General features: G+C 45.9%; 1 protein-coding gene across 1 annotated transcript in view; it reads right to left on the bottom strand.

The window, feature by feature from the left end:
* Positions 1-2,862: 2,862 nt before the first annotated feature.
* Positions 2,863-25,559, bottom strand: part of LOC311245363 (protein phosphatase 1 regulatory subunit 12A) — a 35,312-nt gene continuing 12,615 nt past the window's right edge. Inside the window, 21 exon segments of the mRNA XM_084335206.1 lie at positions 2,863-4,317; positions 6,236-6,286; positions 6,540-6,590; positions 8,813-8,917; positions 12,377-12,440; positions 12,542-12,564; positions 13,643-13,669; positions 13,981-14,062; positions 14,065-14,077; positions 17,909-18,011; positions 19,406-19,579; positions 19,710-19,800; positions 19,958-20,062; positions 20,205-20,306; positions 20,498-20,587; positions 20,693-20,775; positions 20,910-21,110; positions 21,244-21,353; positions 21,583-21,833; positions 25,057-25,133; positions 25,279-25,353. Coding sequence (XP_084191332.1) covers positions 4,231-4,317; positions 6,236-6,286; positions 6,540-6,590; positions 8,813-8,917; positions 12,377-12,440; positions 12,542-12,564; positions 13,643-13,669; positions 13,981-14,062; positions 14,065-14,077; positions 17,909-18,011; positions 19,406-19,579; positions 19,710-19,800; positions 19,958-20,062; positions 20,205-20,306; positions 20,498-20,587; positions 20,693-20,775; positions 20,910-21,110; positions 21,244-21,353; positions 21,583-21,833; positions 25,057-25,133; positions 25,279-25,353 — 1,965 coding nt within the window. The 3' untranslated portion in view covers positions 2,863-4,230.

Here is a 25,559-nt window from a genome sequence, read left to right as displayed (position 1 = left end):
AGGTCCTCCTCCTTATATACAAAGCACTAAATGGAACAGGACCAAGCTACATTGCAAATGCTCTAGTCAACTACGTACCTTCTAGATTCGAACATTGCGATCATCTACTGGTTTATTGAAGGTTCCAAACAACAGCCTAAAGAGAATCGGGGATGCAGCCTTTGCAAACTATGCACCAAAGTTATGGAACACACTATGGACATTAAGGGAAGCTAGATCTCTTAATATAAAAAAAGAAAAAACGTACCTCTTCACCATAGCCTTTTAATACACTCCGCTGTTGATTGTACTGTAGCACTATTTTATTGCACTCATCATTTTACTTTACTTTTTATTGCACTGCACTGTCGCATAATTTTACAAAGCGGTCAGATATTAAACTGTGGGTATCAAACAAGAAAGACTGTCAGGCTTTAAAACTGTGTAGGACCCAGGCCTAGAACTGCGCCTTGAGAGAGGGAACTGCGCCCTGAGAGGGAGGTTTGCCCTGAGTGGGAGGACCGTTCGAAGGGTCAAAGTGGGTAACTGTCAGGTTTTAAACTGCATGGATACAAAAGAGAATAATCAAAGACTCTCGCCACCCAAACTGCCTCTTTGAACTGCTGCGGTCAGGCAAGCGATACCAGAGTCTCATGGCAAGCACAGAGAGACTCAGAAGGAGCTTCTATCCCCAGGCCATCAGGATGCTCAACGACAATAACACTATGTAACAAGTTGTATATTGTATACCCTATATGTATTGTGTTTTGTTTACACTCGTTTACGTACTTTTGACTTTCTATTTTATACTTATCTATTTTTATCTAGCACATAGAACAGAAAGAAGCATTTCATATAAAAGTATTCTGTAAGTATGACAACTAATAAAGAAACTTGAGGTCTCTCATAGGCCTGGTTGGGTCTCTGGACTGGCTGAGGAAATTTGTGATGTTGCATGAACTGAACGCATGCTTTAGCTATTCTACTAAATATATGATCTAGAATTATTGATTACAGTTGGCAACCCCTTGCCGGTTATTTCTTTGCCTCACCTTCTCTGGGGCCTGCATTTATCCTATTGCTTAGCCACTGGTGCGGACTTGCTCATCCAATCAACTTCACACTTGACCCTGCACTTCCTTGGGTCCTCGACCGGGTGAATGGCGCTCTAAGGACATAGAGATTGCTTCCATTTTAGTTAAGTCGTCTAAAAGTTTATGGGCTCTGGTGTAATACAGTAGCTTTACCTCTTGGTGGTGCTGCTGGGCTGTTTGGGCTCCTCCTGGCAGCCTGCCGGCAGTCAGGACCACAAACCCTGGGAAAAGCAGTGCTTTGCCCATATAAGGCTGCAATCCATCCGCTTCCCCCTTCCTCCCCAGCTCCCTTCCTCCGTCTTTCTCAGACCTAAGGGATATTTACAGAGAGAGTGCCTCGGCCAGCTTGGCCTACCATATTAGGAGCTGAGCTTGTTGTCAGGACAGTGGTCTATCTCTGCTCATTCAGATGAGACAAGCAGATGGGAGAGTGGTGTTACTACAGTCTGGGCGCATATGGACTGAACTACAAAGACAAACCAAAGTTCTCGCAAACCTCACCCAAGTCTATTGCACACACTTAGCTGGGAGTCCAGAAGACACAAGGACACACAATTATCTCTCCACTCAAACCGATAGACATGCACCAATGTAATGTAATGACAAGTATACGGATCAACAGAATAACCTAAACAAACAGAAACTTCATCCATGTTAACCCTCTTCCCCTGTTGAGCTCATTCAGTGTGAGAATGTTGTGGACAGTATTGCAGCTGTTTCTTTCCTGCAGTATGCCCCCCCCCCCCTCCCAGTGATGCAGGACATCTGGCTAGCAGAAACACTAGAAGGAAGAGAAGACTGTAACCAGGGGTTGACAGACGTGGGACGGAGGGGCATCTCAACATTTTCACTTTTAGTAGAAGCAACTACGAGTCAAAAGGTTCAGATTCTCACAAATCACAACACCGAGCAGATTAATGACTCTCTCAGACACTCCGAGGAGCAGCAAGTATGTCCTAGGATGGTTATATGGTACCGTCTGGTAAAATACATAGAGTATATAATATTTAACTTCAACTTGTGCATTGCATTCACAATTAGTCATGTGTGCATGATGTGGTGATGATGGATAAGAATCATGTATAGATTCCCCAGTACATAAGGTATATATAGACTAGAGGTAAGTATATAAGTCTGATACCATAAAGACATGCATGGTAGGCAGGGACTACAGATGGAAACTAGATAATTAGCAAAAATCTGGCACATTTACATTGATGTGGAAAACGGAAGATGTTCATTAATGTGCACTGTCCCTGGGTAAATAAACAAACAAACAAACTTAAACCAGGCTAAAACAGGAATTAGATAAAGGTAGTATTGGCACATCCCTACAAGAATGTAATACTATCAATGCAACACCTGCTGCAAAGAACTGGTTTACATAGCAAATAAATAAATAAAAAATATACACACACACACATACTAGGGGTGTAACGATGCATCGATTAATCGAAATGCATCGATTCTAATGTGACGATTCAACTGCATCGATTTGAAAATGTTAGAATCGATTATAATCTAAATAGAAAAATATTTGTTTTATTGTTTTTATTGACCTATAGTCCATTCATGCTGAGTGAATCAGTTCGCCCAGCCACATTTGTGTATTCAACATTTTTTGGGGAATTAACTGATAGAAAATGTATCGAATCGTGGTCAAATGAAGAGATTTCATGATGCATTGAATCGTTGCCTGAATAATCGTAATCGAAATTAATCGTTGTGAGGTTGCATCGTTACACCCCTAATATACACACACACACATACATAAAAACCAGTCTGTGGCTACAAACTCACACACTTTCTTTATTAGGTGCTGACATCCATTTAATATATTAGAAAACCAACATGTGAAGGAAGAGGACTACATGAAACTTCATTTCAGAAGGTTATTATTCAAGACTAATATTATTTATACACATGTATAATACACATAACCGTGTTCCCTTGCAAAAGGGAGGGATTGACATCAGACAATGAAAAAATACGAAAATAATATCTTTATCATGATACCAATGGTAATAATTAAAAACAATGCATAGCATAATAGGCTTTTACAGAACAGTAATTCCTATATTGTGCAATGACCTTTGACCTTCAGCTCTGCAGTGACCACCCCCCTTACCTGCCTCGAGACAGGTGGCTGAGAGGAGGAGACGCCGCTCTGAACAGGATTACTCGTACGGAGGAACAGGCGAAGCCTCACAGATCTGTTATTGCTTTGCGGAGTAAAGTGCTGCGGTCATTAGAAGAGCATGGAGTGTGTCTGTGGTCACAAACTCAAAATGTGGGGAAGTGCGTTGGTGGAGAGGTAGGTGAGTTCAAACACTGGTGTGTGGAATGAAACTACCAGACGGAGCTTCATGGTCTCTTCATGGTCTCCCTCCCCCCGAGTTCACCGACACCGATCGGTGAACGTAACGACAAAAAAAAGAGGCGGAAACGTGTTTTCAGAACCCGCTTTACTGTTTTGAGAAGAAACGGTGTGAAACCCAAGTTAACGTGATGAACTACACCAAAACCTTTTTAGTGCATACATTGTGGTCAAGACTACAGTGGGGGATGGGGTTGTTAGTTAGTCGGTGGGGGTAAATTGGTGAATATGTTGCGTGAATGTGGTCAACAACAAAAGAAAATAATAAATAAGTGGGAACTATAGGGGCCAAGTTGCCTTGGGCTTGTGGAATGTGCATCGAGGATGTGTGTGATGCACGCGTAGGAATGTATGTGCATGTTTAGTGATCCCCCCGGTGCACAGTCGTAGATTGTGTGGTTTTTTCTCCGTGTCTCACAAGCCGTGGGCATTAGGCCGTTGTCAAGTGTCAATGTTGCTACTGCAGGAGCCTCGGACCGTAGCTCCAGGCCTTCCACGCCGTACTCTAGGTCTCGCGGTCTGGAGTGGGCATTAGAAAAGCACACGTAAGCCACTCTCCGATTGGTCGGGACTATAGAGGGTCATCAATCAAGTCAAGCTATGGTGCTCATTTTGCGTATGACATTCTGTTGCTTCTTGTCCCCCCCTCCTCTCCCTCTCTCTCTCTCTTTGGCACTGGGAAGAATGTGGAGGGAGGGACCGGGGGGGGGATAGGGGCGTGCGGGGGGATGGAAGGAGGGGGGTTCCCTGCTTACTCTTTGCGTCTCTCCCTCTTTCCGTCTATTTGGAGAGCTTGCTGATGACACGGATCAGCGCTCCGTTTTCATCTTTAAGACGCTGGTTGTCGGTTCTCAAGTCACCCAGGACCTGGTGGTGAAAGAAAGTGTGAGTTTGAAACAGATGCATGAAGAAGAACACCTTTTAAACATAACTAAAGTTGAATCTCAATTTCAGTTTTGCTTTCTTATTTGTCATTTAAAGGAGCTGTAAGTGGTATTTTTTGTTAACATAACTTGTCTACATGTTAAAATAATATCTCTACATTCTGACAGCCATCACTGATATAGAGTGTTTGGTTCATGGTCTCCCAGTCCCTCCGCTCTACAGTAAACAGAAAATACATTTTCTGGTATCCTGTTCCCACTATATCCACTAAAAAATAAGAAATTAAAACTAGTTTTAAGCAAATATGTGCTTGAAACTAGTAAAATAATCTGCCAGTGCAGTAAGCAAATAAGTAAAAAATATCTAGGGTTCTCTCTCCTGATTGGATAAAGTGGGAACAGGATACCAGAAAATAGATTTTCCGTTTACTGCAGAGTGGAGGGACTGGGAGACCTCACACTCTATACCAGGGGTTCTCAAACTTTTTAATACCGCGACCCCATTTTATTTAGGATTTTTTTGGGGACCCCACACTTAATGTATCGCATAATTTCAAACGTGGAATTAACAAATATCAAAATAAAAGCACACATTGTTGAACTTGATCATGCATATTTATTAGAACATTTAATTACAGCACTATGTTATCATACACATTTATAAAACGAGGCATATTTAGCCAAAATATGTTGCCAGAACAAATATCTTATTTGTATTATGATTTTATTTTTTACTTGCCAATGCGCGACCCCACTGTCACCTACCCGCGACCCCAATTTGGGTCGCGACCCGTAGTTTGAGAACCACTGCTCTATACCACTCTATATTATTGGTGGCTGTCGGAATGTAGAGCTACTTAGCACTTATTTTAACAAAATAATACCACTTACAGCACCTTTAAGATAAAGCTTCTTCTTCCTTTTTTGTTAACCTGTATTTATTTGACTGCAAATGTATTTCTCAAATAACCAAAGGAAGGTCAATAAGTATGTTTAATATAGCAAACAAATATTAAGGTTGACAGCTGAAGGGATATGGATGAGAACTTATGGAAACAAGATAAAGTATTATAGTATTGTCCTACGCAGAGAGTAGGACGATGTTCCACTTGCGCTCCACTGAGGTGGACACTGTCCACCTCTCCACCCAAACAGGAAGTAAACTAACCGGTGCTACCTTTACTCATTATTTTCCCTTAACATATTGAATAAATAATATTATAATATTGTTCCCCCCATATTCTTTAGTCTCTTTCATAAAAAGTTAAATAATTGAATTTCACAGTGTCTGTACAGCCTTGTTTATTCACTGTGTCCATTGAAACAACGATAAATATAGGCTATAAAGGTACGGTTTCCTTATGTAGAAAATACATAAAACTATAGTCTGTTTACTTTACTAATAACTACATTACTGCATAACTCATAAATGTTCCGACGCGCTTCATTTTTGGTTATTCATGATCATACACCCAATTCAAAGTTATAGCTGCATCATCTTTCAAACTAATTTGGTCGCGGATGTCCAGATTTGGTAAACATTTCGTCTCTCTGGCAGAGCCGTTCAGCAGGCTGTGACATACAGGCATGCAGAAGGCCCTACGAAGGAGGGTGACATCATAGACGGTGGAATTGCGTTAAACCGTCTACAGAGTACAACACCAACACACACCCCTTGAGAGGTCTATGGAGGACTTGTAATGAGAGCATCTGCTTCCAATCTGATGCTATGGTGTAGTGCCACAACACTGGTGATCTGCCCAGGCTATAGCAGGCTAATCAAGCATGAGCATGCAAAGTGTCTGTGGCTGGGAAGCTCTCTCTCTCTCTAAGCTCTCTCTCTCTCTCTCTCTCTCTCTCTCTCCCTCTCTCCCTCTCTCTCTCTCATGATCTCTTCTCACCTTTAGCTCCTCTTCAAGCTCCGCCACACGCCGCTCTAACATCCTCCGCTCCTAACACCCGGGAAGACATGGCGGTGGGGTGGATAGAGAGAATATGAAGTAGTAAAAGAAGAGGAGAGGAGAGGAGTGGGGTGGGGGGGGGAAGAGAGAGAGAGAAGTGGAGTGAGTGAAGAGACAAGACAGAAAGAGAGAGAGAGAGAGTGTAGTCAGAAAGCGGTGGTGGAGGTGGGGGTGGTGGTGGTGGAGTAGCAGTATAAGCAACACATCCCAGTCATTTCTAGGAGTGGTAAGTAGTGACACTCACCTTCTTCTCCAGCTCCAGCATGGCCGAGCAGTCACTGAAGCGCTCCTGTCTCTGTCGGGACGAACAACGGTTGTATAACTTGTATAACCCAAGTGACAATAAACATCTGTAATAATCTTTTACAATTTACAGTCTTTTAGCTGACACTTTTATCCAAAGCAAGTTCTGTACAACAAGTCAGCAGGAAGGGTACAGGAAGGGTGATATTGTTCATCAAACAGTGCCGAACTTGAGTGCTACACTCTGAGAGCCTAGTAGTATAGACATATTAGCATAGTAGGTAGTAGTATAGGACTATAGGCACAGTAGATTACTTAGTAGCAAAGCACATAATAACAAAAGACTGTAAGAAGGTTAGTCGTTTATTTAAAAATTACAGATCATGTTTGAATGTTTTTCGCCCGCTGAAAATTGGCCGGGTTTAGGCTGTCCTGACTGTGGTGGGAAGTTCATTCCACCATATGGAGCGAGGACAGAGAATAGCCTGCTTTGCTTTGATGACCCCCCAGAGCTCGAATAGGAGTGGGTCTGAGGCGGCCAGGGGATGCAGAGCGTAGGGGTCTTGAGGGTGTGTATGTAACGGAGGTCCGTGAGTAATATCCACAGTCACGATGAACGTGTGTGTTGTGAAGTGACTGTGGCAGTAAGCGGGCTGCGAGTTAAACTCACTTCCCCATAACAGGGTTAATAGACACAGATACGGTACCCAGGAGTGAATTCACCTCTTAGTGCAGCGGTCTATGTTGTCGCCCACGGCGTGGGAGACCTGTGTTCGAAACTCCCTCGGGGCATTGACATTTAACACAACGCAGAAGGAGTAACATACGATCTGTCACATGTAGTTAGAGACCATTGACCGGAATCAATGGTCGAGCCTTGAATTATCTCAATTTAATAAAAGGACCATACACGTCTAAATATGAGTTTCAGCTTGTTTATTAATCAGCACATGTATTTTACTTTCTTTTGGTAGTGCAAGCTAACAAGGAGATAGATTGAAGGTAGGTTAATCACCACACCAGACTGGTCCTCGAATATATATATATATTTTATAAATCTGTTTATTGACATATTTTGTTAATGTACATACGGTACTTTATAATACATTTTAAGAAAATTAAACATGTACACCCACAACACTCCCATCCCACCACCCCCTACTGCCCCAGTTCAACCACCCTCCCCCATCCTACCACCCCCTACTGCCCCAGTTCAACCATCCTACCACCCCCTACTGACCCAGTTCAACCACCCTCCCCCATCCTACCACCCCCTACTGCCCCAGTTCAACCACCCTCCCCCATCCTACCACCCCCCTACTGCCCCAGTTCAACCACCCTCCCCCATCCTACCACCCCCCTACTGCCCCAGTTCAACCACCCTCCCCCATCCTACCACCCCATACTGCCCCAGTTCAACCACCCTCCCCCATCCTACCACCCCCTACTGCCCCAGTTCAACCACCCTCCCCCATCCTACCACCCCCCTACTGCCCCAGTTCAACCACCCTCCCCCATCCTACCACCCCCCTACTGCCCCAGTTCAACCACCCTCCCCCATCCCACCACCCTCCCCCTTCCTACCACCCTCCCCCTTCCTACCACCCCCCTACTGCCCCAGTTCAACCACCCTCCCCACTCAAGATCTCCCACCCACCTCCCCAATCCCAGGACACCCACTTCCCTCACACCTTCAAAACACGAAGAGCAAATAATATTAAGCACAAAATAATTATAAATGAATGAATAAATAATACTGTACTTTAACATACATTTTAACATGGCCGCTAGAAGACCCGTCTGTTAATTATGAAGGTCGGATGATCAAAACCAAAGCTTTGCCTTCGCTGCCTCTCCATCATCTCTTCATCTCCTCTGACGCACGACAGGACGCTCCCTACTACGACTCCTCCAGCAGCTGCCGTGCTGCTGATGTGCCGGTGCGTGGTCCTGAATGCATACTATATATGGAGAGTGATATCTATAGTCTACCGTCTATTGTTTAGTCACGCTGTCACAGTGGTTTATGAGCTCCTGTGGTCACACTGCACCATGTGTGCCGTTCACACAGTGGGACTTAAGTTGTTGACATTCCTCCGCACTACTGTCACCACCATCAGCTCTTTAGCAAGTCACCGCGTTCGTCCTATAAAGTGCTTCCGAGTCTAATACTAGATTCAGGGGAAAGGATGGTATCAGTGTGTGGTGTGTGTGTGTGTGTGTGTGTGTGTGTGTGTGTGTGTGTGTGTGTTGGACATCTCTTGTGTGTGTCACCTGTGTAGCCTTGTCTAGGTCCATCCTGGTCTGAGAGACGATCCTCTGGGTCTCCTGGAGCTGAGACTGGAGCTGGCTGTTCTCTCTGGACACCTCCTCAAACAGCTAGCACGTGCATACAACACACACAGGCACACACACACAGGCACACACACACACACACAGGCACACACACACAAACAGAATGAATGCGATAAGTAACAAATAACAGGTGTGCCAGCAGTACTTAAAAACACTTGTGAGCTCCAAAACACGACTGAAAACACGAGGCAGCTTCTATTAGAGTTGAGACTTCAAAGCACCAAATAAATAATACTGTATGCTATATTACCGTGAAGAAATATGAGTTTGCTGGCTGGGGGAATTTCTCTCTCTCTCCATGTATAGAATACTGTACAGTAGCACAGTTGGACATTTCTCCATTTGATGAGTTATGTTACTTTCTGCCTGTATATGGAGTTAACCTTAGTTCTGGAGGTGTAGTGGTTAAGACCCTCGCTGACCTGGGATCAGATCCTTACTCTGTCTCCCCCTTTAACTTCCAACTGTCTCCGTAAAGAGGAAATACTACATCTACCACACCTCAGCTACACCTTAACTACACCTCCGTTCCATCTCTACCACACCTCAGCTACTGTACACCACTGTTCCATCTCTACCACACCTCAGCTACTGTACACCACTGTTCCATCTCTACCACACATCAGCTACTGTACACCACTGTTCCATCTCTACCACACCTCAGCTACACAACTGTTCCATCTACACCTCAGCTACTGTACATCTATGTTCCATCTCTACCACACCTACTGTACATTCCTGTTCCATCTCTACCACACCTTAATTACACCTCCGTTCCATCTCTACCACACCTCAGCTACTGTACACCACTGTTCCATCTCTACCACACCTCAGCTACTGTACACCACTGTTCCATCTCTACCACACCTCAGCTACTGTACACCACTGTTCCATCTCTACCACACCTCAGCTACACAACTGTTCCATCTCTACCACACCTCAGCTACTGTACATCTATGTTCCATCTCTACCACACCTCAGCTACTGTACATCTATGCTCCATCTCTACCACACCTACTGTACATTCCTGTTCCATCTCTACCACACCTCAGCTACACAACTGTTCCATTTCTACCACACCTCAGCTACACCACCGTTCCATCTCTACCACACCTCAGCTACTGTACATCTATGTTCCATCTCTACCACACCTCAGCTACACCACCGTTCCATCTCTACCACACCTCAGCTACACCTCCATTCTATCTCTACCACACCTCAACTATTCCACCGTTCCCCCTCTACCACACCTCCGTTCCATCTCTACCACTCTATATCTGAAGAAGCTGCCCAGCCCTACACAAACCTAACCCCCACTGAGTCTCCTCCACCCCTGGTTCTCCTCTGACCTCCAGCCTCCTCCTCCATCAGACATCAACAACATCTACACCAGTAGTAGCATACCCTCTATGCAGGGGTTCTCAAACCTTTTTATACCATGACCCCATTTTATTTAGGAATTTGGAAGTTGGCGACCCCACACTAAATCGCGTAATTTCAACATGGAAATAAGGAGTATCAAAATAAAAGCACACGTTGTTGAACTTGATCATGCATATGTATTAGAACATTTAATTACAGCACTATGTTATCAATTAAATTAATGAATATTATCAACAAAAGCAATGGAATTGTTTCGGTATACACATTAATAAAACAAGGCATATTTAGCCAAAATATGTTGCCAGAACATAATAAAAAAGAAAAGAAAATGCGTTCACAAGTGCTTTTCAAGAAAATATATATTTTTTAATAATGAAGAATAAAGAATAAAAAGAATAAAACAAAATTTGACTTAATGGGAAGGGTGACCTTGTACATTTGAACAGTTCCATGATACATGGCAAGCTTTCTCAGCGCAGCATTACACAACACTAGATAGCCTACTTGTTCTGGACTGATATCCAGAACTTTGCGAGGGCCTCTCCAGTGAACTTGACTTTCAGTAGCTCATCACACGAAATGATCTGTGTCTGACAGCCTGTTGCGTCATGCCTAATGAACGGATCTTGGATCAAGTTGTCCAAATTGTTCAGGAAAATAGTTCCGAAATTGTTCAATGAGCCCTTCTATGTGGCTACAGATGATGGGCTTCAAATAATTTTTTGCAACATTCTGTTCCTCCAAAAAGCCATCAAGCAGAGTAAATACCCCAAAATCTCTGCTGATTATCCTGGAGTGCCACCCAGCTCTCCATTTGAACCGTCAGTCCAAACAGGTCTGTGTCGTGACCTTGTAGTCCCAGATTCAACGCATTGAGTTGGTCAAAGATGTCGGCTAGATAATAATAATAAACGAAGCATGTAGTCCTATTTTCTTGACCATTTTCAGCACAGTTTTCTCTGCTCCAAAATCGTTTCTTCCTTCTAAAAGAAAGCTAGCGGTTCCATTTTAAATTCAGCATGTCTAGTTACCAAGTGACGCTGTAATTTACTTGTCTTTTACTCCGTTTCGTTTTAGTAGTACTGGTGTCGCTACTACTGTAGATTCCAACTTTCTTTCGTCAGCATTTGGAACACACGGCCAACCGGCACCGCTTCTGACAACAAACGTATCCATTGCGAGTGTCCAGGTTACAATACCTGTCCTAAATTAATCAAATCAGCTTTATATGCTTGGCCTGGAAGTCCCCCCCCTCCCCACCCCCCCTGGAAGTGCTTTAATTACGACTACGAGACAGTGCCGATCACAAATATCTGAGTACACATTGACTCACAAAAGACCAGACGTGGCCTCCGTGATTACATGCGCAGGATGTAGTGAGATGTGTATTGGAATACTGTGTGTCGGCCTCCGTTGATGTAGGGGCGATGCATGGCAAATACACACAGCTGCCAGGTGGAAAACTCGATCCGAGTTGGGTCGGCTTTTCTCTTGAGTTGCCAATGCGATCCCACTGTCACCTACCCACGACACCACTTTGGGTCGCGACCCGTAGTTTGAGAACCGCTGCTCTACAGCTTAGTTAATTCAGTCATTATTCAGATCCATTCTGTAACCAATTATTTGTCTCACCATTACATCACATTTCACCTAATCATAATGGTGCAGTCTCTTCCTAGTGAAAATAGCATTATGGGGCGGTGAGTGTGTGTGTGGCTGTGAGTGTGTGTGTGCGGCTGTGAGCATAGGGCTATGAAAATGTGTATGCGTGTGTATGTGCATGTGTGTGTGTGTGTGTCATAAACACAATCATCACCAGCACTATACCTTCTACTGCCTATTAAATGAAGTTCCATTCACCTAACGCTAATAGTGTGTGTGTGTGTGTGTGTGTGTGTGTGTGTGTGTGTGTGTGTGTGTGTGTGTGTGTGTGTGTATGGGGCTGGCCACTAACAAAGCACTGAACGGGGTTCCTGCAGAAGGTGTGTGTATGGGGCTGCCCACTAACAAAGCACTGAATATGCTGTGCCTTGGCAACGAGCACCTAAATCAAAAATCATATCAAATGAATATGGGCTCAGTTCAGTCCTGTCAACCTACCTTCTTATAGTCCTTGGTCTCAGAGCCTCCTCCCAGGATACAGTCGTTACAGGATGTATCAGACCTGCGGGGCCCAGAGGAACAGAGGTCAGAGATACTGCTATCAGAGCCAATATGCAGAATGAGCTAATAACACACACAAGACAGACAGGCAAGGATCCATACCTGGAGCCCGTTTTTCGGTCGGTCTGTTCACAGGAAAGAAAAAAAAACATGCATTATTAAACTAATAGTCACTATCCCAGGTCACAGTCCATATAGACGACAAGTAGACACAGACAGACAGACAGACAGACAGACAGACAGACAGACAGACAGACAGACAGACAGACAGACAGACAGACAGACAGACAGACAGACAGACAGACAGACAGACATGCGTACACACATGCATTTTCTTAGCTCCCTTCCATCCTTTCTTAATTCCCATCCTGGTTGTCGTGTTGCCCTACTGTCAGTCTGGGGAGTATAGACTACCACATGATGCCCTACTGTCAGTCTGGGGAGGGTGTAGACTACCACATGCCTCCTTTGTCAGTCTGGGGAGTATAGACTACCACATGATGCCCTACTGTCAGTCTGGGGAGGGTGTAGACTACCACATGCCTCCTCTGTCAGTCTGCGGAGGGTGTAGAATACCACATGCCTCCTTTGTCAGTCTGGGGAGAGTATAGACTACCACATGTCTCCTCTGTCGGTCTTGGGAGGGTGTAGACTACCACATGCCTCCTCTGTCAGTCTGGGGAGGGTGTAGACTACCACATGTCTCCTCTGTCGGTCTGGGGAGGGTGTAGACTACCACATGTCTCCTCTGTCGGTCTGGGGAGGGTGTAGACTACCACATGCCTCCTCTGTCAGTCTGGGGAGGGTGTAGACTACCACATGCCTCCTCTGTCAGTCTGGGGATAGTATAGATTACCATATTCCACATCCCATTAGTCATAAGAATTGTATCTGTTAAATGGAATAGTCCATTTAATTGAACGCTCACTGTACATTTGCATTTCCCACATCATTACTCTTAGAAATGAATGCAACTATGATGAAGGACAACCACGCTTATTATCGACCCAAAGCATATTTGTAAATATTACACTGGTAAACAGTAAATGAACGGCATTTGATGCAAGAGATGTCGACAACAGGGGAAGCAACAGTTGTGATTGGAGGATCAAGAAAAGAGAGCAGGGTTTGAGATAGGTCAATTCACTTTGAACTCTAAACAGCCTTAGCATGCATTGCACACCTATATGTATACAAACACACCTGTGGATCCAGCCCACTGCCTGAATACTCGTTGATGGAGCGAGAGAGAGAGAGAGAGAAGAGGAGAGAGAGAGAGAGAGAGAGAGAGAGAGAGAGAGAGAGAGAGAGAGAGAGAGGAGAGAGAGAGAGAGAGAGAGAGAGAGAGAGAAGAGAGAGAGAGAGAGAGAGAGAGAGAGAGAGAGAGAGAGAGAGAAAGAGAGATAGCGAGAGAGATAGCGAGAGAGAGCGCGAGAGAGATAGCGAGAGAGAGTCAAGTCAAGTCAAGTCAAGTACATGAAAAGGAGAGAGACCTTTCAATGTCAGGTTAAAACCACGGCCAGTCCCCATGTCCTCCTCACCTCCCCGGTTCTCTGAGATCTCCTCCTGGCTCGAGCTCGTCTCCTCTCCCTGCTCTCCCTGGCCCAGCGCTCCGTCTCACTCTCCCTGTGTCGGTGTCTGGGACAACAGTAGACCACAAATCACTACCCGACTCCGAGGGCCAAGGAGAAAATAGCTGAGGACGCAAATAACTCTGTTGTGATCAATTATAATGTGTGAATCCTGCGGCGCCGGTCTGTAAAGACTGACAATCTTGTATAAGACTGATCATATTTATCGAGAGTAGAATGTTACAGTAGAGACGCAACTCTCGCACCACAGCACACACCAGTAAAACAGCCCTCTGGTCAAGAGATATTTAGGAGAACAGCAAGTAAATGGAGGAGAAGCGTCATGATATCGTGTCGTCCAAGGAGACCTGGCGTCAGGCAGAACTCTTCTTGATCGTCATCTTGGGTCTTAGTATAATACAAACCAATGGCTTAAAGCAGGGGTGGGCAATTATTTTTCCCGGGGGGCCGAATGAGCAACTGAAAATATGTTGGAGGGCCGGGCCAAAATTCCAAACTCACTTATGCATAATATACATTTTATTTCTATATAAAAAGCAGTAAATGGCATTGTTTTGACCCCTGGTAAGAGTGTATGTTATTATTTGGCAATTAAAAGGTGAGGTTAGCTTTCAAAAATATCATTTATTCAAATAGAATTTATTTCCAAAATGATAAACAAAATGTGAAACATTAATAACAAAGGGCATGTATGAAAAAGTGCTATACAAATAGTTATTATTTTGAGTTTCATATACTATTGAAACAAGGATTTTCTTAGCTTTCTAAAGACATCACATCATCTTATAGCCAAAATAAACAAGACATGTCACTGAACTGTGTAAAGAAAAGTGTCCCAGTAGCCTTTTTTACTTTACATGCCTATATTAAACATTTAATGTTTTCAGAACTGTGCAAAAAAAAAGAAAAAAAAAAGATCAAGTGTCCCATTTCACTTATTATTTATAGTTATATTTCCACATTTTAGTGTTCTTCAGCTCTTTTTTTTTCATTCAGTGTGATAAATCCAGTCTCTGTTGAGCTTTGACAAGTCCATCAAAGTCAGGTTGCATGTCTGAGGTGGAGATGCGAAGCACAGCTGCCAGATGTTCATCAGTGAGAGAGGATCTGTACCTGGGCTTGGTAAACGTCATGACTGAGAATGTCTGTTCACATATAGGTGGATCCAAAGAGAACCAACATCTTCTGAGCATGTCTCCTCATGTTTGGAAAGTTCTCCTCCTTGAGAGCAGAGTAGAACTCTAGCAGTGATGCTGACTTAAAGTGCTCTTTCAGTAGTGAATCAGACTGCAGGTCAATGAGTTCAAGCTGAACATCAGTGGGTGCACTATCAACACTGCAGGTAAAGGGAGAGGAAACCGGATGCATTTCATCCTCAACCTTTTTGAAATCTTGAAAACGCCTTGAAAATTCATCATGCAGTGCTCCCAACATGGATGAGTACCTGTGCCGGTGATCAGCTGATGGTTTGACTTCTTTCAGGGTTTTCATGTGTTTGAGATTGTTGCTGCCTAGTTGCCTTGAAATTAATTGCAACTTTGTCATGAAGGCTTTCACATGGCTATGCATTTCATGAGCAAAAATGCCCTTGCCCTGCAGTTGTGTGTCCAGTAGGGATGGGTACCGTTCACATTTGAACCGATACGGTACCGGTACCTGTGAATTGATACCGGTACCCAACGGTACCTTTTTTCTGTACTTTAGTCTCTAAAAATGTAATCTACCTACCTCAGTTGTGAAAAAAGAAATCCAAACTTCAAATAACCACACTTTCCACCTTTTTCGGCTTGCCCCGACTGCTTTGTTGTTGAATCAAGTAAAATCCTAGGTAAGCGTATATTGTGCGTGTGAACGTTGACATGAAAAGAAAAAAGTGAAAAAAAAAAGAAAAAAAAAAGATCTTTTTATTATCATGTAATCTTTCGCGGGCCGGTCAGAATCATCCCGCAGGCCGGATACGGCCCGCGGGCCGTACAATGCCCAGGTCTGGCTTAAAGGAACACGCCAACATCATGGGAAATGTGCTTACAGTCTTCTCCAGAGTCAGACAAGAAGATAGATACCAATTCCCTCTCTGTGCGTTTGAAGTTTTAAGCTAGGCTAACTGGTCCGTATCCGCTTCCATTAATTTGTGCTAAGCTAGGCTAGCTCGCAGCCAGATACTTTTCTACCAAATGCGGAAATTGGTATCTATCTTCTTGTCTGACTCTGTCTTCCCATAATGTTGGCGTGTTCCTTTAAACTTTGATCTCGATCTGCACCGTCAATCTTTGACCGATCAGGGAAAATACATTTAAATAACGCAGGTCGACCAGGTTTGAGCAAATCAAATAGGAACGAGAGAGTACAGTAAGTGATTAATACCTCCTTGTACTTTTTACGCACGGTCGGGTGTAATTTATGCATGGAAAGAAATACAGGAAACCTGCACGTCCCAATCCTTAGGAACAGCAGCTGGCAGGAGAATATGACTATGAATCAGAAAATACAGTCTGTACAGGGTTTTACTGCCTCCACCATGTACTTAACACCAAACAGCTCTCTCTTTTTTCACTGTATTTAATGTATGTTGATCTGTTTAATGTATTTATGAATACGATGCTGTTAACTAATAAGATTCTATATGACGCCGAATTGTTGCCTAAATGAATCGCTTGGGTTACATTGTTAAAGCCCTTACAACCAATCATGTATTTTACAATATATATATATTACTTAAAAGGCATATATATCAGTTGAGTCAGACGGCTGTTTAAATATATATATATATTTTTTTAAATGTATCACTCCTTGTGAAGAATCATTTAAAGCCAGCCAAACATAAGAGCAGGGAGTGATCAATTACAACCCCCCCCCCCTTGGGGGAACCATATAAAGGCATGACTTTCTTGGATCACAGAGAAACAGAGCCCACAGGTGGATGCTGGGGTGGTGGGAGTCAAACACATGAGCAAGCAGCAGCAGCAGCAGCAGCAGCACGAAGCACAGAGGAGGCAGGGAGGCCAAGAGAACGAGACGAGGAACTCGCCGTTTAAACAGACCTCCCTATTAGGTGACGTTGTGTGAGCCGACCGCTGTGATAGGCCAGCAGACGCGCCACTCGAGTCGACCGCCTGAACTAGCTTTGGGGGCTTCACGTCGTAGGTTCAAGCCTCTACGTTGTTAGGTATTTGGTGGAGTGAAAAGGACAGATGGGAGGGCGTGTGACAAAGTTCACAAGTTGCCCCTTGAACCTGTGATGTCACAAATATGCGGTATGCACGCTAGCCTGCTGTGGCACCAAGACGCTGCGTCGAAGGCGTGGAAACAAGCACACAACACGGGTGGAACTCAGATGTCAATAGTTAGCGTGTGAAACTGATGGACTCATGTCGCTGTGGCCCAAAGCCCTGCTGAACAGTGGAGGACAGACTGTTGAGATCTAAACACAGGCTTAAGACATTTTAGCCGTGCCCCCTCCCCTTTTTTTTGCATAATTGTATTACCCTCATTATCACTGATCACTGTTTTGCAAAGCACCTTAAAAGTCAATACTTCAGTATCCATTGGTCAGTTTAAATCTATAATAGCCAACCATTTCACCTCAGTCTGTAGTTGTTTGAATTCATTTAAATTGTTTAATTGATTGACTTTTCTGTTTCTATAATTGTTTTTGTATTATGTATTGTACCTCTCGACGTCATTGTAAATGAGAGCTTGCTCTCAATGATCTTTCGAGATTAAAAAAAGATTGATCCTTTAAGATCCTTTTAAATACCTTCTCTTTTGGTAGCATATTGCCTTGTAAGTAACTGTATAAAATGTGCTATATAAATTAAGCTTGATTGGTGCATCGATCGATCGATAGGGTGGGAGGGAGAGAGAGAGAGACACTCACCTCTCCTGTCGGAGGTCTGAGGCCGTGTGCTGCCGGCAGGCTGGGTGAGGCCCAGCAGGTCAGACTTCTGGAGGCTGGCGATACGAGACCTCCAGCTCACTTCCTGTTGACACGGTTTAGTCTGTTTAAGTCCCTGTGGTGAAAGCATCATATCACGTATATCTACTCTACAGCTGCAACTGTACACTGTGCCACGGTGTGAAAAGGGTGTCAGTACACACACACATATATATATATATGGTACGTGGAGTGTTATGTATATATGGTACGTGGAGTGTTATGTATAGTCTATAGACCTCTCACGGGTGACGTATTTTCTGGTTTCTCCAGAGTCTTCAGTCTTTGCTGCAGCTAAAGGAAAATGAATGGACTATTAATAGATGGCTCCTAGCTTCGTCTGTGGTCCATGCAGCTGTGGTTCCCATGAACAAAGCCTTCTGATATACATCTCTCTCTGGTCATTTAAAAATTTTAAGCGACAGTTAAAAAAAAATGTATTTGCAAAAACTAGTTTAGCATCGCAGATCAAGTCACCTGACGTCAGTGCATTCTCTGCAACATCCGGTAATTTGATCCTTTCACTACCACACTACCAAATGTTTAACCCTTTCACTGCGACACTACAGAAGGATAACCCTTTCACTGCCACACGACAAAGGGTTAACCCTTTCACTACCACACTACAGAAGGTGAACCCTTTCACTACCACACTACAGATGTTTAACCGTCTGTAGTGTGGTAGTGAAAGGTTAACCTTCTGTAGTGTGGTAGTGAAAGGGTTAAGGTTAGCAATATGGCTTTAACAAATTTTTATGCTAACAAAACATGTCCTTTGGTGAAACGCAATTTTCCCACTAACTCCAAATGCAGTTTCAAGGACAAAGTTAGTGGTAAACGGGAAAGAAAAAGACCGTTAATTTCTGCCATAGGCGGGAGGAAATGATCATCATAATGATGTCATAAAGACGTGGCCGCGTGATAGGTCTATTGTATGTCTCTTTGCTCTGTATGTGAGGTCTTATCATAATGATGTGTATTGTGGCCGCGTGAGAGGTCTATTGTATGTCTCTTTGCTTTGTACATGCGCTATTGTCATAATGATGTGTATTGTGTACGCGTGGAGAGGTCTATTGTATGTCTCTTTGCTCTGTACGTGAGGTCTTGTCATAATGATGTGTACGTGAGAGGTCTATTGTATGTCTCTTTGCTCTGTACGTGAGGTCTTGTCATAATGATGTGTACGTGTGAGAGGTCTATTGTATGTCTCTTTGCTCTGTACGTGAGGTCTTGCCGTCCTTGTATGTACTGTATCGTTGCTCTGTTACAACACCATGATATTATATACATCTATATACCTAATATTACATTACTGTATTAACACCACTAACACATTTATGGTAATTGGGGAATAAAAGGAGATTCCAACAGTGATGAACAGTTGCGTGAACAGTTGTGTGAACAGTGCAGCCATCGTAGGCTTTTGAATACATTTCTCACCCCCTCCTCCCCCTTCTTCTGTTTCGCCTCCTTCTCCTTCTCATTCTCCTTCTCTTTCTCCTTCTCTTTCTCCTTCTCTTTCTCCTTCTCCTCCTCCTCCTTCATCTTTTCCCTCCCCTTGTTGTCCGTCTTCATGGTTTTCTCCGCCTCCTGCAGGTCTGTTAGCGTTACGCCCTGGTTATGAAGCACAAATGAGATACTTACACATCAGGCCGACACACACACACACACACATACTCTGAGGTCCACAAACAAACTATGACCTGGAGATGCTGCTCCTCCTCCTAGCGGTCTGCGTATGTACCTGAGTTGAGCGGCGGGACTGCCGCGCGTGTCGGGAGCGAGCCTTCCTCTGGGCCTCGGCCTCCTCGTCCCGCACGGGCGTCAGGTAGGACCTGCCCAGGACACAGATAAGACTCTCAGTTGACGTCACAGCCCAGCGTGGGCAGACAGGGCCTGCCGTTTAAAGGTCAGCCTGTAAAACACCCATAAAACAGACGGTAACAGAGTGATGGTAAAATGCCGGAACGCAGCCAGTCGGTCTCAACTCACTTGCGCCTCTGTTTGATCTCCGACTCGCCCGTAGTCGTGGTCCCAGAGTTGGTGGTGAGAGTGGCGGAGGGTTGCTCCTTCTTCTCCTCCTGTTCCTGAGCAAGTCTGGGGGGAGAGAATGGAGAGAGTGAAAGGGGTGTGGGGTGGGGTGGGGTTTGAGGACAAGTGTCTTTCAATCACGTACGACAAAATGAGGAAAGTGTCCCACTGTGCATTCCCACAGGTCCACACGACATGCATCCAGTACCTCTGTCCCATTAGACTGTTGAGGCGGCTGAGTCCAGCAGAGCTTGTTCCCGTGGTAGCTGAGGTCACCGTGGGGTCATCCAGTCTCCTTCCGTAAGATGAGCTGGAAACAAGACACAACCCACTAAACATAGCAGAGAGAAAGACTTCTATTTACAGCCATGCGCAAATAAGTATTCCTTTAAGAGGACAATGGAATAAGCTGTGGAACACTTTTTTTGTGGAACACACACACACACACACACACGGGAGAGCAGGATCATGCAGAAGGGGGCGGTGGGCTGCGTGACTGACCTGCGAGGTAAGGAGGGGTTGGAGCTAGTGAGATCACTCCCTGATTGACTATGGAGGCGCCGGGTGTAAGAGGAGCTACGGCTTAGCCAGCTGAGAGAGAGGCACACAGGGTGACAAGGGCACAGATGCGGTGACATGGGAAAAGCAGATTCTGGTTTCAGCTAGCATGTGAACAGACAAGAAGCACAGGCCCACCTGCTAGAGCTGTCTGGGTTGCTGTCTGGGATGTTGAAAAGCCTCCGTGTGGGAGTGGGCGGCACTCGGGCGAGCCTGGGTTCCTGTGAGGGAGGGAGAAGTTTGGTTAATTGTTCTTTTCCATGAAAACCCTTTTCACAATGGAACTATTTCAATCAAAGCTTCAAAATGAGCAGAAATTGGGGCCCTGTCGCCCTGTTGTGTGCTGTGCTTTTACCTTGGCGTCAGCGTCAGAGCTGAGGCGGGGGCTGGAGGCAGAGCGGGTCATACCCAGTACCGTCTCTGGAGCTCTGCAGGTCTCCTGGCTGGAGTCAGGCCCCCCGGCCGAGCCCAGAGTCAGTGAGCTGCCCGCCTTCCGCAGGGACGTCCTCCAGGAGCCCGGAGCCTCCGTGGTGGCCGGCGGCTTGCTGGGTTCCTGCTGAAAACCAGAAAACGGACGGGCAGGCGCTCTCATTTGGAATCCATCCTTACGGTCACATCCACTGAAAATAGTACATTCTCAGTGTATTATCCCCACTCCTGATGTAGTCGTGCAAAGTATATTTACTCACCTTTTTAACCTGGTTTCCTGCCGTACTGGTTGACAGGGAGGTAGCAAGGAGGGCGGAGCTGTTGCGTTTGTTGTTCAAGTTATTGATGATCTCTCGGTTTTTGGCCTTTTCTGTGGTGGAGCAAAACCAGCATTTAATAAAATACACCCGATTATCTCCACCATCCATCCTACAAACATATATGTTTCACAATATGACTTATATCTCACTCTCAGCTACTGCCTATTAGTAACGGCATAGCAGCCCCTTTCATGGCAGCCCCTTTCAGATGTAAAAATAAATAAATAAATTGGCTTGTTGGATTTTAATCGTGGTCAAGACTCCGGCGCCTCCTCTCACCTGACTCTGCGTCACTCTCAGACTCGCTCTCCTCCTCTGAGCTGGAGCTGCTGGAGGCCTTGGCCTGGGGCTGGGTCTGGGGCTGGGTCTGGGGCTGGGTCTGGGGCTGGGTCTGTCCCGCCTGGGTCTGTCCCGCCTGGGTCTCGTCCTCCTCCTCCTCTGCAGGGCTGCTCTGCAGGGCCGGAGGGGGGTGCTTCTCCCGTTCGTGGAGGCAGATTTTCTCCTTGCTGCTCATACGAGAGATTGAGGTCCTGCAGGGTGGGGGCCACGGTGGAGCAGAACAACAGGTGGCATGCAGGAGCCAATCAGTGAGAGTGATCATTCCATGAGGCAGCCAATTAGAGTGAGTATGGGGTCGACAAACTGGGGTGGAACAGTGTGGGTCGTTTTTCAGTTGTGTAGACTACCACATGCCTCCTCTGTCGGTCTGTGGAGGGTGTAGACTACCACATGCCTCCTCTGTTATCTGTGGAGGGTGTAGACTACCACATGCCTCCTGTTGGTCTGTGGAGGGTGTAGACTACCACAGTACCACATGCCTCCTCTGTTATCTGTGGAGGGTGTAGACTACCACATGACTCCTGTTGGTCTGTGGAGTGTGTAGACTACCACATGCCTCCTCTGTTATCTGTGGAGGGTGTAGACTACCACATGACTCCTGTTGGTCTGTGGAGGGTGTAGACTACCACATGCCTCCTGTTGGTCTGTGGAGGGTGTAGACTACGACATGCCTCCTCTGTCGGTCTGTGGAGGGTGTAGACTACCACATGCCTCCTCTGTTGGTCTGTGGAGGGTGTAGACTACCACATGCCTCCTCTGTCGGTCTGTGGAGGGTGTAGACTACCACACGCCTCCTCTGTTATCTGTGGAGGGTGTAGACTACCACATGACTCCTGTTGGTCTGTGGAGGGTGTAGACTACCACATGCCTCCTCTGTTATCTGTGGAGGGTGTAGACTACCACATGACTCCTGTTGGTCTGTGGAGGGTGTAGACTACCACATGCCTCCTATGTTATCTGTGGAGGGTGTAGACTACCACATGACTCCTGTTGGTCTGTGGAGGGTGTAGACTACCACATGCCTCCTCTGTCGGTCTGTGGAGGGTGTAGACTACTACATGCCTCCTCTGTTGGTCTGTGGAGGGTGTAGACTACCACATGCCTCCTCTGTTGGTCTGTGGAGGGTGTAGACTACCACATGCCTCCTCTGTTGGTCTGTGGAGGGTGTAGACTACCACATGTCTGTCCGACATCTCCGCCTGGATGACGACCAACCACCTCAAACTGAACCTAAGCAAAACAGAATTGCTCCACCTGCCGGCCAAATCCTCCCCCCTGACCGACCTTTCCATCACAGTCGAGAATGCAGCTGTGACCGCGTCCCCGACCGCCAAGAACCTTGGTGTTGTCCTCGACGACCAGTTGAACTTCTCTGCTCACATCGCAGCGACAACCAGAACCTGCCGATTCCTCCTGAGCAACGTCAGAAGGATCCGCCCCTTCCTGACAAAAGAAGCCACCCAACTCCTCGTCCAATCAACAGTCATCTCCCGCCTCGACTACTGCAACGCACTGCTCGCTGGCCTCCCGGCCACTGCCACTAAGCCTCTTCAACTCATTCAGAACGCAGCGGCCCGCCTGATCTCAAACCTACCGAAGTCGGCCCATGTCACCCCACTTCTTAGGCACCTGCACTGGCTCCCCATTGCTGCACGAATTCGCTTCAAGGCCCTCGACCTAGCATACCGTGCGGCAAAGGGAACTGCTCCCGCCTACCTCCGGTCAATGGTCTCTAACTACACACCCTCAAGACCCCTACGCTCTGCATCTTCTGGCCGCCTCAGACCTACTCCTATCCAAGCTCCGGGAGGGTCATCAAAGAGAAGTCGCCTATTCTCAGTCCTTGCCCCACAATGGTGGAATGAACTACCCACCCCAGTTAGGACAGCCGAAACACGTCCAATCTTTCGCTGTCGACTAAAGACGCACTTCTTCAACCATTATCTGAATTAAAAAAAGAAAAAAATAAAGAAAATCTAACCCTAACTAACCATACTGTCATGCACTTGTCCTAATAAACTAACCTACACTGTAGCACTCAACACTTTGATGAACATTGTTACTCAGCTGATAGAGTTGTGCCCTTCCTGATGGCTTGTCGTACAGAACTTGTAAGTCGCTTTGGATAAAAGCGTCAGCTAAATGACTAAATGTAAATGTAAATGTTATCTGTGGAGGGTGTAGACTACCACATGCCTCCTCTGTCGGTCTGTGGAGGGTGTAGACTACCACATGCCTCCTCTGTTGGTCTGTGGAGGGTGTAGACTACCACATGCCTCCTCTGTTATCTGTGGAGGGTGTAGACTACCACATGCCTCCTCTGTCGGTCTGTGGAGGGTGTAGACTACCACATGCCTCCTCTGTCGGTCTGTGGAGGGTGTAGACTACCACATGCCTCCTTTGTCGGTCTGTGAAAGGTGTAGACTACCACATGCCTCCTTTGTTATCTGTGGAGGGTGTAGACTACCACATGCCTCCTCTGTCGGTCTGTGGAGGGTGTAGACTACCACATGCCTCCTTTGTCGGTCTGTGAAAGGTGTAGACTACCACATGCCTCCTTTGTCTGTCTGTGAAAGGTGTAGACTACCACATGCCTCCTTTGTCGGTCTGTGAAAGGTGTAGACTACCACATGCCTCCTTTGTCGGTCTGTGGAAGGTGTAGACTACCACATGCCTCCTTTGTCGGTCTGTGGAAGGTGTAGACTACCACATGCCTCCTCCAATACACATGGAGTCACCAGCCGCTTCTTTTCACCCGACAGTGAGGAGTTTCAATGGGAGAGCGTAACGCACACAGAGGTTCACGCCATCTCCCCCGGATCTCCTCCCTGCTGAATGGGCAGGAGGAGTCGTAACGACTAGGACTCATACCCCACCAGCTTCCCACCCGTGAACACTGACAACTATGTGTCCGGTGGAATATCTGACCAAGCCTGAGGTACCGCTGGCAGGGATCGAACCCCGGGTCTCTGCGGTGGTAGGCGAGTGCTTAGACCTCTACACTACCCAGACGCCTGCAGGTTTTTTAATACTTATTCACACTTCCTGTAAAGGCATCATAATAATAGTGGACATTGTGATTGTGCAATAAAACAATTTCACATTCAGCTAAACTGGATCAAATGTTTGGCTAATAGCAACAAACCATCCAGGCAAAAAATTAATAAATACATTTAAAATAACGGCAAATTATTTTGCAGTCCATCTATATCACACTGCAGTGTCAGCAAATAGAGGTAACAAGGGTGCAGAGGAATGCTGGCTCTGGTAACACCATACCTGCATGCAAAGTACCGGTAAACTGTGTCTGGGATTCGGCTTAGGTGTTGCACTGGCTGACGACGCGCTCACACACATGCATGCGCATGCGCACACACACAAGCGCAACACGACCAAAAACACGTCTGCACTGACCTGCGCGCTGCGCGTGCCACAGGGATGGGCGGGCTGGTCTCAATCACAGGAGCCCGCTTCTCTCTCTCAGTGCGTAACTTAAAGAGGAACATAAACACAACATAGAACATTTGCGTCACTCTTTAACCCTGCAACGCCGTCAATCACATCACGTTTGGAGCAGGTGGGTGAGCTAGGATGTGGTCCTGCCGGGTGACCCGGGGCGACGGCAGGTCTACTCACAGCGTTCTGCTTCTTCTGGAGCTCCTCCAGCGAGTCCAACAGGTGCTCGTCAGCCACATCAAGAGGGGTTTGGCCCTGAGGAAAAAGGACGACCACAGAGCACCATTTGACGCAGAGGAGCACATGATTACTGCTACTGCGAAACCTCCCAACAAGGACTTATTGTGAAACGGAGGGTGTGAGAATTGCTGCAATGTCTAAAAGAAAAGCCAAACAAATTGCCAAATATTGCTCTGTCTCAGCTATTATTGGCAGCTTAGCCACGTGGAGAAGGAGGTGCT

Source organism: Notolepis coatsorum, assembly GCF_963971535.1.
Source record: "Notolepis coatsorum genome assembly, chromosome: 18".
Lineage (NCBI taxonomy): Eukaryota > Metazoa > Chordata > Actinopteri > Aulopiformes > Paralepididae > Notolepis > Notolepis coatsorum.
Note: the sequence above shows the minus strand (reverse complement) of the source record. Positions and strands in the feature narration are given on the sequence as shown.